Consider the following 14,591-nt stretch of genomic DNA (forward strand, 5'->3'; position numbering starts at 1 on the left):
GGGAGCCAGCTTCCTCCTCTCTCTCTGCCTGCCTCTCTGCCTACTTGTGATCTCTGTCAAATAAATAAATAAAATCTTAAAAAAAAAAAAAGAATCGCATATTTATGACTAAAATTACATGATGTCTAGAATTTGCCTCAATTCAAGAATGTGGGAGAAAGGAGCAAGACTACAGATGAAATCATGTGTTGACAGCAGATGAAGTCATTTGATGGGTACGTGGGATTCGTCTCATCTCCGTCTCCATGCTTATGGATGTCTCACATTTTCTATAATAAAGCTTAAAAAGAAAGCAACCTAAAAGATATATCAATCAAATATACTGAGTAGTCCACTAAAAAAAAAACCCAAACCCCAACTGTGGAGAAAAAAGAGATTAGGGAGAAAGAAAAAAAGGTATGAGATAAGCGGGGAAATGTACATACTGATTAAATGTGTTATGATATTAAGGAACAACTATTAATATCTTTTTCAGGTGTCATATGCCATTTTGGTTACTTTTTAAAGAAATAATCTATCTTTAAGAGACATAAACTGAAGTATGCACAAACAAAATGATATAATGCCTTGGATTTGCATTTAAGTATTCCAAGGCAGGCAACATGATCAGCATTATAGGAATGCCTGGGTGGCTCAGCTAGTTAGGCATCTGCCTTCGGCTCAGGTCATGATCTTGGGGTCCTGAGATCGAGTCCTGCATCTGGCTCCTTGCTTGGCAGGGAGCCTGTTTTTCCCTCTGCCTGCAGCTTCTCCCCCTACTTGTACGCACACACAGGCTCCCTCTCTGACAAATAAATTTAAAAGAATTGTTTTAATCAGCATTATGTAGGTTATAATTGAAATTTAGATGTTGAGGGACGCCTGGGTGGCTCAGTGGGTTAAAACCTCTGCCTTCAGCTCAGGTCATGAACCCAGGGTCCTGGGATCAAGCCCTGTGTTGGGCTCTCTGCTCGGCAGGGAGCCAGCTTCCTCCTCTCTCTCTCTGCCTGCTTCTCTACTTGTAATCTCTGTCTGTCAAATAAATAAATAAATCTTAAAAAAAAAAAATGAAAGAAAGGAATTTAGATGTTGAAATTACCATATTGTTTGCCTGAAACTAGTATTACACTGTATTTCAACTAACTGGAATTAAAATAAAAACTTGGGAAAAAAAAAAAAGGAATTAGATGTTGAGTATGTGGGAATTCATTATAGTACTAACTTTTATATGTTTTAAAATACCCTCAATAAAAGTTTTAAGTAAATATGCCCTCTTCTGAAATATCTACTTACTTTGCCTATTTTTATCTTCTACCTATATATACAAGCAAGATAAAGAATTTAAATTTCATCTTTCCCTATAACTTAAAGTAGATGGAACGTCAGTTTTCTTGATTTTTAAAAATATAATTCCAAAAATTAGTCTACTGTCCCTACTGTATTTTTCCTAGGTTTCTACTACTGGAATCTCTAAAACATTAATCTTCCTCATAATTCAGGTCAGATACTATGGTAGACTTCTAAATACAAAAGAATAAGAATAATCATACCAAACTATCAAACTAATCTTTTTTACTTCCGAACTTCAGGTTTCCATCATCTGAGATCCTCCCTTAGAAAAGATCTAGATTCCTACAGCACAGATCTGGACAAACCAGTGCTGTACAGACTAGTCTTACCCTCTGCAGGATCCCTAAGTCCTCTGTCCGCCATGTTTGTGTTCTAGCTCTTCAGACTTTGGGATACTTTTTGTTAGTGTCTGGTTTTTCTTGTGAAGATGTCTTGTTTTCTTCTTGTCCCAAGTCCCAACAGACTCATGCTTCCCGTGGACCCAGGAAACAAGGCATTTATACAATGACTAAAATAAAATGAAAAAAATTAAATGACTTTTTATTCATACATGGAATAAATGCCAATTTTAGCTTTATTTATTCAATCTGTTTAGTTTGAGTAATAGTTCCTCTTTGAAACCTTTCTAGTGAAGAAGAAATGTTTTCTGGCTTTGGTGAGGAGTCAAATCCTTGACTACAAGTAGAAAAAAGCTTCAGATTATTAAATTTTGCATAGATGCCATAATCTCCTAATACATTCCACTGAGTTGAAAGGATGGAAAATGCTAGATGACCAGAATCTTAAAGACAATGTCTTTGAAAATGGAATAAAAAGTAATTCTGAGAGTAGACATTTAAGTCACTGCTCAGTTAATCGTCACTACAGATTTCCTTTATGTCTTCAATTTCTGTCCCATACAAATCTCTCAGCCCATCAGCAGCTTTCACTTATCATTACTAAATAACAATGCAGAGGGAGTACACCTACAAACTAAGGTAGCTGCCTTAGGAAATACATATTAGGAGTTGTATCACTGCCTTCGCAGAGATTCCCTCACAGTATTCTTTTTAGATCTCTTTAATGCCTTTCCATATGGTGCTCAAAGAAGACTGATGTATAATTATGAGCTATATACAAAAGGAATCAAAATCAGAGGCAATTCATAATCAATAAAATATTTCTATTATCATATATATTATATATATAGCATATATATAAATATTATATATAAAAATCACTTTTTTGGTCAGGAACAATAATACCAAAAATTACTTGTCTTATCTGTAAAAATGATTAAGGACTGCCATGAGGATTAAATACAAAAGTATATGTGAAAGAGGTTTGGAAAGGGTTACATTTTTGATGGCCTAGTTGAGAGGCTAGTCAGCTAGCATTGTGTCTTTTTCACCAGCACTCCTCTGTAAAATTGAATTTTACGAGTTGAATACTTTAATCCCAAATGCCTGGTATAATGCCTAGGGTAAAGCAGACTCCCTATTTTAATTTAAAAGAATATGGATAAATAAATGTATGAATGTATAGAGTGGAGCCAATTATACACGTGAAAGGAAGGGAGGAGTTAGAGACACGCCTTCTTTCTGCTGGTGCAGACATTCAGAGAACATGTCTCAGATTTGGAGAGTTCGTGGTCACCCTTTTATCTTCTTCAATCTCCTAAGACTAGGCTTTCCACTCTACTTTTCATTAGCATGATATGTTGCAATGAGGGTTTCTCTCCTATCCTAGGTTCATAATGGGAAATAAAAAGTCCCCAGTCTTTTTCTCGTTAAAACACTTTTTTCCTGTTAGCCCAAACCAGGAAAACGAAGGGTAAAACTTTCTTATGCACCAGTGTCAAAAATTTTAGAAAGCAAAGATGCTATTCATAATAACAATAAGGAATCTCATATTAAAAACTAAAAGATACCTGGTAATAAATCTAACAACAGCTATGCAAGAAATTTAGAATGGGGTGAATTTTATGGTATGTAAATTACACCACAATAAAGCTGTATTTAAAAAAAAAAGAACATTAGGAAGAAAAGCATAAAACTTTATTGAAGGACATAAAAAAGACCTAAGTAGAGAGATACATCATGTGCATAGACAGTAAAACTAAACCATTGATGCCAATTCTTTCCAAATTAATCTGTATATTTCACTGTAAATTGAAACAAAATTGTAAGACAATTTTTGGATTGTTGCATGTTTCTTAGTGAATGGACAGCTGACCCTAAAATTCACACAGAGCAGTAAAGGATTAAAAAGAGGTAAGATAATTCTGAGGGAGGGGAGCTATCTTTGCCCCATACATCAAGACTTATTATAAAACTTACAGTAAATAAAAATGATAGGGCAATGGTACAAGGAACAAATAGAACATACAGAATAGAGAGCCAGGAAATATATGCACACATAGATAAAGGAAACTGGCTATAAGCGACAAGAGGGAAAGAATGGATTAATGAATAGTTTGAGGACAAGTGACAGTTTAAATGGGAAAAAAATAGATTTCACCCTGCCACCCGACACAAAAATCAATTCCAGATTAGAGACCTACACGTAAAGAGAAAAACTTTCAATTTCTTTATAATCTCAAGGTTTTCTTAAAACAAGATATAAAATACACAAACCATAAAGGGGAATTCTGATGTAATCACATATTAAATGCTCATTTCTATACAAATCATCAAAATCGAAGTTAAAACATAAATTCACTGACTAGAAAAATATCAGCAACACATATAATAATCAGCAGGGGATTAATATCCAGAACACATAAAGACTCCTAAGAGACAGATAATGCTATGAAAAAGTGGACAAAAGAGTTTAACAGTTTTAACAAATTGTTAAAACGAAGAGGAAACCTACCATTCTAATGAATCAATAAGAAGAGTGGTCAAGGAAATGCAAAACAAATTAATGACATACAACAGCTTTTTACAACCATTGACTGGCAAAAATTTCAAGTCAGGCAATACCAGGTGTTGGCAAGGATTTGGATATACAGAGTTCTTAAATGCTACTGGCAACAAGGCAAACTGTTACTACTTTGGAAAGCAATATGGCAATACCTGGTAAAGTTAAGATGTGCATGTTCTACAAATTGTCAACTGCACTTTTAGATTTATGCCTCAGAGAAACTTTCGAGGTTGGTGGCAGCATCGCTTAAAATGAGCAAAAATGAGAAAACCCCCTAAATGTCCATTAATAAGGAAGTGGATTTTAAAAAACTGTGGTATATTCTTACAATGTAGTAGCATATATGGCAATTAAAACAATGAATTATAGATCTCAAAAATTTGTAGAAGTACAGCATTATCATTTTTACATACAATTTAAAAAATAAATTTATACTACATAGTGTTTCAAAAGAAGTGTACAAATGGCATAAATAAGAACCACTGATACAAACCACAACCACAGATGTTATCTAAAAAGTGTAAGTTAAAGTCACACATAAAGGAGTATTATGCCAAATGATTTCATTTATATGAACTTCCAGAACAGGCCAATCATGGTCTATGGTGACAGAAGATCTATCAGTGGCTCCTGGGGAAGAGTACTGACTGGGAAAAGGCATGAGGAAACCTTTTGGGGTTAAGAAAGTATCTCATATCTTTATTGAGGTGGTGGTTACGTTTATCATCAAACTTAAAATCTGTACATTGCATGTACCCTCAATAAACTTTATTTCCAGAAATGAACATTATTTCCAAACAACTGAATGCTTTCAAAAATACATTGCCTGCTAGCTAGAATGCAGCCAATACACATTCTGTAGAAGGAACCATCACAGATCTTTCTATAATCTTACAAATGCTCAGCATATACCTTTCTTGTCACGAGGCACACATTCCTGCAGCCCATTTCATTCAGGCCCTTTGTAACATATCACTGTTCATAGCTGAAATGGTATCCCCTCAAGGCTACAAGGAAGAAGTGGTATAAACATGGAGGTTCTCGACACATCCTTGCAAGAAGTCACATGGTGGGGCACCTGGGAGATCTTGAGGCCACTATTCCCAAAGCAGGTCACCTTTCGAGCGGTGTCCGATCCATATGAGGAAATGGAACCTCTGGACTGATTAATGAAAGTGAGGCAGAGCCTCATCCTGATGGAAAATGGCAATGTTGGAGACATTTTGCAGCGGCAGGAAAAACCCTTCCATAATCATGTCCACAAAAAGACTCCTTTGATGGTATCGTTTGCAAAAAGAACTGATGAAAACCCATGTGCTTCATATGGCACAATAGATATTTACTTTCAGCAAATCCCTTACAAGTTTGTGAAATGTTGATTTTCAGTGCCCCATACATGGATGTTATGATTCATTTTGCCACTTAAGGAAAACACAGCCTCACCAATGGTGACTATCTGCACTTCCCTGCGACCCTGAATCCTGCAGCAAAAGTTGTATCATTTTACTTTAACAGTCTCTGCATGAGGGCTTTAAATAGGATAAAGCAATAAAGTTTTATTCTCCCTGAAGGAAGAACGCCATAGATGGTACCCTGAAGGATGCTTTCCTTCATTTCCACATCCTGGGACTTCTCTAAATAGGGACACAAATTTGCCTCCCTACTTTTCCTCTGCTGCTGGGATTGCCTTGGGCTCTTTTAAGATGTATCCTTTCTGTTCCATCCATTGTAACAATGGTAATGCTTTGACAACTTGATAAGTGTTCACAGACTAGTACACTGCCTGACCTTTGCATCTTTTAGTGGACTCCAACACACAAGATGAAGTGTCGTAAGGGGAACTCGACAAACTGGTGCACATTACATCTTTATGCACAAATGTTACTGGTGTTACTGAGTAGTAACATATTTAAAGCAGTCGATTGTCTTTTATTGCTCTGTACCATTGTTTAAATACATATAAAATAAAAAATTAAACACAGGAACAGGAAGGATACACATCAGCTTCCATTTGATGCTTGCTTCTGCTGATGGAAGGACAGGAACAGGATAAGGACAAGAACGGGTTCCAACTCTATTTGTCAAGTATCTTTAAAAAAAAGAAACTTGAGGCAAATGTAGCAAAACATTAATGTATTTTAGATCTGGGTACCTGGTGAATGTTATTTTCTGGACTTTTCTATATGTTTGATATAGTTAATACTTTTTTAAAATGAGTAATACAATGCATCAGCCTCTGTGAGGAAAAGCATCAAAAGGCAGAGCCTATGATGCTTTTGCCTTTGAGCTCGCAAGCAATGAATTTATGCTACACAGGCACACTTCAACCACAGCCTTCCATGCATTTTGTCACAACCAGCTGGGAGGAGACAGGATAAGAAAAAGCTGCCTTGAGAACAGTATCAGGGCTGGGAGAGCAGCAGGACTTCACGCAACTTCTACTCATCCTGAAAACCTCTGGTCCCACCATGGGGACCAGGCAGGAGGGCGGGCGGGAGGGGACAGAGACCGAGAGGAGACCTGGGGAATAAGGGGGAGGTACCAGGAAGCACTGGAATCTGTAACACTTAAGCAATATATTTTTTTAAGGATTTTATTTATTTTAGAAAGAGGGAGAGCAAGAGGGAACATGAGTGAGCATGAGTGGGGGAGGGGCACAGGGAGAGAGAGATTCCCAAGGCCGGGATCAATCTCATGACTCCAAGATCATGACCTGAGCCAAAACTAAGAGTCAGACGCTTAACCAACTGAGCCATCCCAGGTGCTCCTACGTGGTATATTTAAAAAAAGAGAGAGAGAGAGAGAATCAGAAGCTCAGCAACTAAGGACAAAAGAGAATCAGTCAATTCAAGACAGTAATTTAGATATAAATGCCATCATGACTAACATATGGCAGTCAGGGCCCAATAAATACATATTACCTTTCTTCTATTTTTAAACACTTTTTTTTTTTTTTAAGATTTTATTTATTTGAAAGAGAGAACAAGACAGCGAAAGCAGAAGCACAAGCAGGGGGTGTGGGAGAGGGAGAAGCAGACTTCCTGCCGAGAGAAGGGAGTCCTATGTGGGGCTCCATCCCAGGACTCTGGGATCATGACCTGGGCCGAAGGCAGATACTTAACAGACTGAGCCACCCAGGCCCTCCTGCTTTTGGTGTCATTTTAGGCTCTAGGGATAACAAGCAGGTATCCTGGCCCTCAAATGATTTATAATTCTGCTGTAGAGACAACATAAAAAACATACACAACAAAAATAATTGGTAACATTTATTGAGTGCCTTGTTTATGCCAACAGCATCCAAAGCACTTTATGTATTAATTCATTTAATCTTCACAACAGTCTTATGAGGTCTGGACCATTAATATTCTTACTATTTTACAGACAAGGAAACTGACAAACACAGAGCTTAAGAACCTTCCCCCAAAACACAACTAGTAAAGGCAGAGTCAGGACTGGAACACAATCTGACTGTGTGACCCAAGCTTTTTCCCATGCCACAAAAAAAACAAAACAAAACAAAACAAAAACAAAAAAAACAAAACAAAAAATGCCTATTGTAAACATAGTATAAAGTACCCGGTGTCTAGTTCTGAACTGTGACTCTGGATCCTATGACCTGGTTCAACCTACACGTAATCTTAAAAGTTTTCTCAAACTGCTTGTTTTGGTGCTGCGGAAAGTCTCAGGTGATGTAGTAAATCACACAGCAATTACACCTCCTACAATAATGACTGTAAACGAGCCTGAGAAATGTGATAAGGATTTGCTTGGGGTCCTCCATCCCTGTAGACTTGTCTTTACACCTAAGACATACGGCTGGACTCAGCTACAGACTCCACCTCAGTTATCTTCACTGAAAGGTACCGGTCCTTTGGTCCTTCATTGGAAGGGACTTAAGAAGTTTCCAGTAATTCAGCATCAAGCTCTAACAATTGGCTTTAATCCCTCTTTCTGCCTCATTCTCCTGTACCTTTTCTAGTTCTAAAGACTTACTACGCGCCCCAGGATTGGCATGCATTATCCCATTTCAAACCCCAGAGTAGGAGGTAGGTATTACTGCACTACCTATGTGGCAGATAAAGTAACTGGAGAGAGAGAGAGGTTAAAATGCCCAAAGTCATCTAACAGTACTAGAATTTGAAAATACACACAGGTCAGATGGCTGCAAGACCATGATTTTTCCTATATAATAAGCAGTTTTCAAGCTGTGTTCTCAGGACTTCGCAGACAATCCAGGGCCATCAGGGAAGACTGAAGAAAACAGAAGGGGTATGGTTCATCTCACTCTTACAGGTAAGTGTAACCTGCTGTTTGCCACACATTCTTTGGATTCCATGGAATTCTTTTATGCCTCCCTGCTTGCCTGGGCTTCTTTCTCCTCCTATCACTTAAGAGATAATCTTAACTCAGTTACCCCCAATGCAGGAGAGCCTCCTCTTTAGTAAGGTTACTTCCTTCCCAGGTTACCCCAGCATATGTCTCTGAATATTCCACTCCCAGGTCTGCCATAAAATAACTGGAAGTGGTTTTAACAGTCATTTTTTAAATGGCCACCAATACATGTAAGTAATAGTATCAATTCTGCCACAGTATGTAGATGATTAATATGGCTCATATAATCTAAAATAGCGGATAACCCTCTACAACATTTGTTGTGAGACTTAATTTTAGGAATATATTTATTTATTTATTTTTTAAAGATTTTATTTATTTATTTGACAGAGAGAAATCACAAGTAGATGGAGAGGCAGGCAGAGAGAGAGAGGGAAGCAGGCTCCCTGCTGAGCAGAGAGCCCGATGCGGGACTCGATCCCAGGACCCTGAGATCATGACCTGAGCCGAAGGCAGCGGCTTAACCCACTGAGCCACCCAGGCGCCCCGTTAGGAATATATTTATACTTTATAATTCACTATCTGGAACCATGAATTGGAACATTGTGGAGTATTTTAAGCCAAGAAAAGTCATACTAAGAAGACCAAAGCAGAAGAGCTACAAAGTCCCCTGGATTTTCTGCTTTGCTCCATTTTATGAACTCTGCCACATTATGTTATTTCTGAGAGCTGACTATGTAACAGGTTATGCGATGATACAATCGTGTCTGAAGGTATTCTTAAAGTAATTTTTAATATTTTTGACTCCTTTCTCCTGTCCATATACTCACAAAGCTCAGAATGACACCACACAGAACTACAGCAGTCCTGATTATTTTAATGAGAAACATGTGACTAATAATCTGAACTAGCACAGTCACCTACCAGCTGTCCTCCAGGAAACCTCTTTATGTGGTAGCAGCAAAGTACAAGAACTATCAACACCTTGTGGTATTAGAAGTACTCAGTTCCCATCCTTTGAAGCCAGATAACTAAACACCATGGAGGTGCTACTGTTGTACTTCTCGAAGTAGCCATAGAGCACCTGGGTAAGAATCTCCTGCACCACTACTTAGAAATGAAGATTCCTGGACCCTGTGAGCAACCTAAGGAATCAAAATTTCTCTAAGATCAAGAAATTTACATGTTTTGACAAACTCATCCAGGTACTGATTTGGAAATCAACAAGACAAATCCGTCTACTTTTTCTTAACTATTTAAAGAAAAGACTGGTTAAAACAATCTTTGGTTAAAACATTTTGCCGAGGGGCACCTGGGTGGCTCAGTGGGTTAAGCCTCTGCCTTCAGCTCAGGTCATAATCTCAGGGTCTTGGGATCGAGCCCCGCATCAGGCTCTCTGCTCAGCGGGGAGCCTGCTTCCCCCTCTCTCTCTGCCTGCCTCCCTGCCTACTTGTGACCTCTGTCAAATAAATAAAAATCTTAAAAAAACAAAAAACCATTTTGCTGATACTTAAAACTGCACGCATGTAGAGTGTTTGTCAGTATGTGTTTGAAAAAAACGTAGGGACCAATAATATTGGTCAAAAGCATTACCTCTAAGTAAATTTTCACTTTTTACAAAGAGTTTTAGTACAGTAAAGGAGTTCTTAACCAAGGGTTAATGATAAACTAACTCGTCTTCACTCAATTTAGCAGTCCACACAGTTTATTCCGCAGTAACAGGAGAGAACGTCCATTGCAACAGACATAAGGCAGATACAGGGTAGATCTCTGGGATACATCCTTTATACAGATGAACAAATAACTTTGGGTTTCACAACATGTGGCAGGCATGATTTGTTGCATACCAACAGCCATTCATTCCTCCCTTCTCCCTTCCTAAAAGGGCCATGATTTTATTAGGGGAGACTATGTGCCCTACCCACCCAAGCACTGCTAACCCCATTCCCCTTTGCCAGGTTCCCCCGGCTTATGAACCATTACTTTCTAATGACACATAAGAAGAAATCTGTGAGGGACTTTTAAGATTTTTTTTTCCCAAATAAAAGACACAGACTTGAAAGGCAAAAGCTTTTGCTTCCTACTTCCAGCCTTTGGGAATGAAATGTCTGAATAGCAACAGCCACACTTAGGCTCACCGAGGAAACAACTCTAAGGACAAAAAGCCACCATGATAAGGATCCCAGTGGCGAAGAACAGAGCGAGCCTGGGACCTTAGAACATTGTTGAGCTGCTACACAAGCAACGGGTTATCTAGGATCTTGGGCGGAATTTAAAAGTTGTTCAGTGGCCTCTGAGATGTTTTGAACAGAAATTCTAAGTTTTCTCCTGTACTCTAAGTTCCATGATTCTCATCAAGTGAAGGCCAGCATGTGGTCAATGTCCAGCAAGACATTCTTAGTTCTCAGAAAGACGCTTCCTTTAGACTGTTCCTCTTGTCTGTGGAGTCAAGCTTGATAACTCCTTGCCACTTATCTCATAGCACAAGTACTTTTCCATTTCCAGGGGAGTACATTCTAAGTTCACTCACCACTAGAACAGGACAGCCTTTGCTTATGTGGTGTCAAGTAAGTAAAGACAGTGGCATTTCTGCATGTTTTTGTGTATCTTGTGTAGGTATTACCACTGGTTAATGTACAAGAGGTGGAATTTAGAACAATGCAGTTTCTAATCAAAGTATCTAGCTGTTTTACTGGAATACTCTATAATCCAGCTTCAAAGTTGCTTTCCCACAAAAGTTACCACTAAAAGTATCATTATGGTACACACAGTACAGGGCCTCTCCTCCAAGACTATCCTGTCATATATCCATAGTAAGGCTGTGGAGCTTTTTAGGATGGGGAAGCTAATTCCAAAACATGGGGAACATAGATTAGACTGGTTCTAGATGAACAGCCCGGCTGGAATACTGATTAAATTCATGCTGAGCAAAGTATGTGTAGACAATGGGAATAGATCCAACAATTTAAGCAGTTCCCCAAGGTAGTGAAAGTTTAGATCAGACTTAGAAAGGAGACATTTTCCCATTCTTCCTTGGGCTACTAGTACAAACTCTAGAGTCTCCATGATTTTGACTGCTTACGAAGTTACTTGTTTTGGCCAAGTTTTTTGTTCAAGGTTTTGTCCGTTCTGGTCAAGATTAACTGCAATGCAGGGTTAAAGCCAGCTACTCTAGAGTCATGTATCCTTTTTCTAACCAGTGGAGGACCCAGAAGAAACGGGTGGCAAGCTTTTTCAAAGGTCCATCTGGTAAGATTTTGGGGAGCCCACTCAAGTGGGAAAGACCAAGGCAGAACAAGGCTTCTATTAGCAGGATTATCAGGGTAACATTCAGGGCAATAATCAGCTCTGTTAATGCGGTCTAAGAACACCTGGTAACATTCATTTTCAACAAGTTCAGTTTGGTACAACCAGTGGCCTAGTTCTAAACTAGGGAACCACTGTTGTCCACAGTCCGGGCAATGTGAATTATCTGAGAACATCTGGGCCTAGAGAGGTAACACAGAAACCAACGTAACAGTAAAAGGCAACAATGACAAAGACAGATACCCAAATAACCAGTCCTAGTACAGGTCTGGTTGAGCAATTTCTCAGTCCAACCAACGATACTTGGCGACCGGAGTTAAATTTGGCTTGCACCTCCGTGCAATTCTTCAAGATTTCGTTGTCTATTTTTCACTCAACTGCAACTCAGTCTCTGAACTCACGGGCCGATCCGTCTACAATGTGATCAGTCACTCACTAGCTGCACAGATTCAGAATAGCTCCTTCAAATCCCAGTTTCTCGAGAAAAGACAGGGCTCTAGTCTAAATTGGTTATTTTTTCTTGTGTGTTATCAGCTGGTGGTGTCATGCAGAGGCACTTGGCTTACTCTGCTTTGCTGGTAAGTTATTATATCTGCTTGGTGAAACAGAGCAGCTGACAGGTCCAATGGGTCTTTTGTGGGCGCTGACACTTGCCGTTGTAATACACGTACCCAAGTCTTAAGGCCTTGGCACTTTACAGCGATGTAGGGGGGTCAGGAAAACCTGGTAGAGTCCTCTTGAATGTGGATCCAATGAAGTCTTTCTTGGGAAGACCTTAATCAGGACCCAGTCACAGAGAAGTAGCTGATGCTGAGTTGGTTGAAGCCTCTGGGAATGCTTCACATACCTGTAAATGATAAAACTTCAGACGACTCATATGGGCTTTGAGTTGCTCATATTATTATTAGAAACATGCATTTGGAAATCAATTGGCCCAGTCAAGGTGGATGAAAATTGTCTTGTGGGTCTTTTTACGACAATTTCATAGGGGTTCACAACAATTTATCCATTGGCAGTTAATCTTATGCTTATTTTGGGCTCTAGGAACGGTTTTTTGGTTCACTTAGGATTCATACTAGATGGGGTGGCTCAGTCAGTCGGTTAAGCATCTGACTTCAGCTTAGGTCATCATCTCAGAGTCCTGGGATTGAGCCCCAGGTGGGGTTCCCTGCATCTCCCTCTCCCTGCTCACGTATGCACTCACACTCTCTACGCCTCTCTCTGTCAAATAAATAAAATCTTTTAAAGAACTTCTGTACAAGCTTAAAACTTTTAGGACTGTATTTCTTTCTTCTAAGTCCTTCTGCACTCCAGTAATCGTAAAGTCTGTATAATCATATTTTATCTAGTAAAACTCTGAGATTTCTCGTGTATCTTTTTTGTGAAATGGGTACCATATATGGTATTCCTGTAATGTGTGGACTAACATTAACAATGGTGACAGCTTTTCTATAATATACTTTAATCCATCCAGGAAAAATTTTTAATAGCTAACTGTAGGAAGTTGGGAGGAAATCTTTCTGAAGGCTAAAAAAGAAACCAAGAGGGGTATGTCTCATTACCCTTATCTATCTTCATAGGTTTATGCACATTATATATTTAAGAAAGAAAGTAAGGTATAACCTTGAGCAGTAGTTCTGAGCAATTTTTGGAAAATATTTAGAAAATCAGTAGGAATTTGCAGGTGCTATCATCATTTTTATACTCCTTCATGACACTTAATATAACAAGTAAAAAAAGGTGGGGTTCTAGATGCATGAACAACTACACAGCCACCTCGGGAATGCTATATATCAGAAAATGACATAAACCTTGCTTTTCTCCAGTGCTCTTTTTTGTGAATTCTGAGGCTTGATCCTGTGAAAGCATGCAGAGACACTGGGGAAGGCATAAGTGCTAAAACTGTATAAAGATTTGGCCTGAAAAGCTGCAGTGACAGCCTTAGTTGTGGTCAAAGCATTTTCCTTGCAGACCTTCAACAGTAGCTGTGACTGTCAGATTTTAAAATGAAAAAGTTTAAAAGGCAACCAAAGAGCCTCTGACAGTGATGCAAAACAGAGCTCCTATTCTGATGAGAGCCCAGGCTGAGGTGAGGCAGTCAGTGAAGGTACAGGAAGTATTACCTGAGGTGAGATAACAATGCAGGGGTGTGGGCCGCCAACTCAGCTCCTCAGGCAAAGTGAACAGAAGGTGTGGCAGCGTTCCTGACTCAATACCTTTGTTAGTGACAATAGGGGACAGAAAAGATTTCCCCGAGGGCCTACTGATAAGAGCCACCACAGTAGAAGTTTCAGTTGCTGAATTGGGAAATCTTCCGTGTTTAGTACCTGGCACAGACAGATGATGAATAAAACCCACACAACCATGGGGTTCAACATAAAAGTTAGTAGTGAAGTTATATGGCTATGTCTAACGTTGAAAAGATAAAGAATTTTGGATTTTTTGAGTGAAAAGGGGATATGCAATTGAAATCACAACAAGATACTATTTCACATCCACCAGACTGGCAAAAATTAACAAGGCTGACAACTGGGGCTGTGTATACTCTAGGCACAACCACCCTCAGGATTCCACATCTCCACTGGCAGTGGCAGAAGGGAGTCCTAAAGCTCCAAATACTCAGAATAAACCCACCTTTCCCCCAACTTTTATCTCTCCAACTTCAACAGTCAACAAAGCATTAGAGCTCCAAATACTCCTCAATTAAGAGAATTCTAGTG

The 14,591-nt window shown here is 39.1% G+C and overlaps 2 protein-coding genes across 5 annotated transcripts in view; both read right to left on the reverse strand.

Annotated features, from left to right (window-relative positions):
* Positions 1-14,591, reverse strand: part of LOC116576755 (torsin-1A-interacting protein 2-like) — a 43,140-nt gene that overhangs the window by 11,391 nt on the left and 17,158 nt on the right. For 3 of the 4 annotated variants that reach the window (XM_032319261.1, XM_032319258.1, XM_032319260.1), the window contains exon 2: positions 1,659-1,837. In XM_032319261.1, the coding sequence (XP_032175152.1) occupies positions 1,659-1,692 (34 nt within the window). In that variant the 5' untranslated portion in view covers positions 1,693-1,837. Of the gene's footprint in view, positions 1-1,658; positions 1,838-12,542; positions 12,622-14,591 lie in introns of those variants that run through there. The other variant, XM_032319257.1, reaches the window with a different exon arrangement.
* LOC116576756 (torsin-1A-interacting protein 2) lies at positions 10,253-12,548 on the reverse strand. Its single transcript, XM_032319262.1, has one exon. It carries the CDS (start codon positions 12,045-12,047, stop codon positions 11,652-11,654), a length of 396 nt encoding a protein of 131 aa, XP_032175153.1. The 5' UTR covers positions 12,048-12,548; the 3' UTR covers positions 10,253-11,651.

Source organism: Mustela erminea, chromosome 17, assembly GCF_009829155.1.
Source record: "Mustela erminea isolate mMusErm1 chromosome 17, mMusErm1.Pri, whole genome shotgun sequence".
In the NCBI taxonomy this organism is placed as follows: Eukaryota; Metazoa; Chordata; class Mammalia; order Carnivora; family Mustelidae; genus Mustela; species Mustela erminea.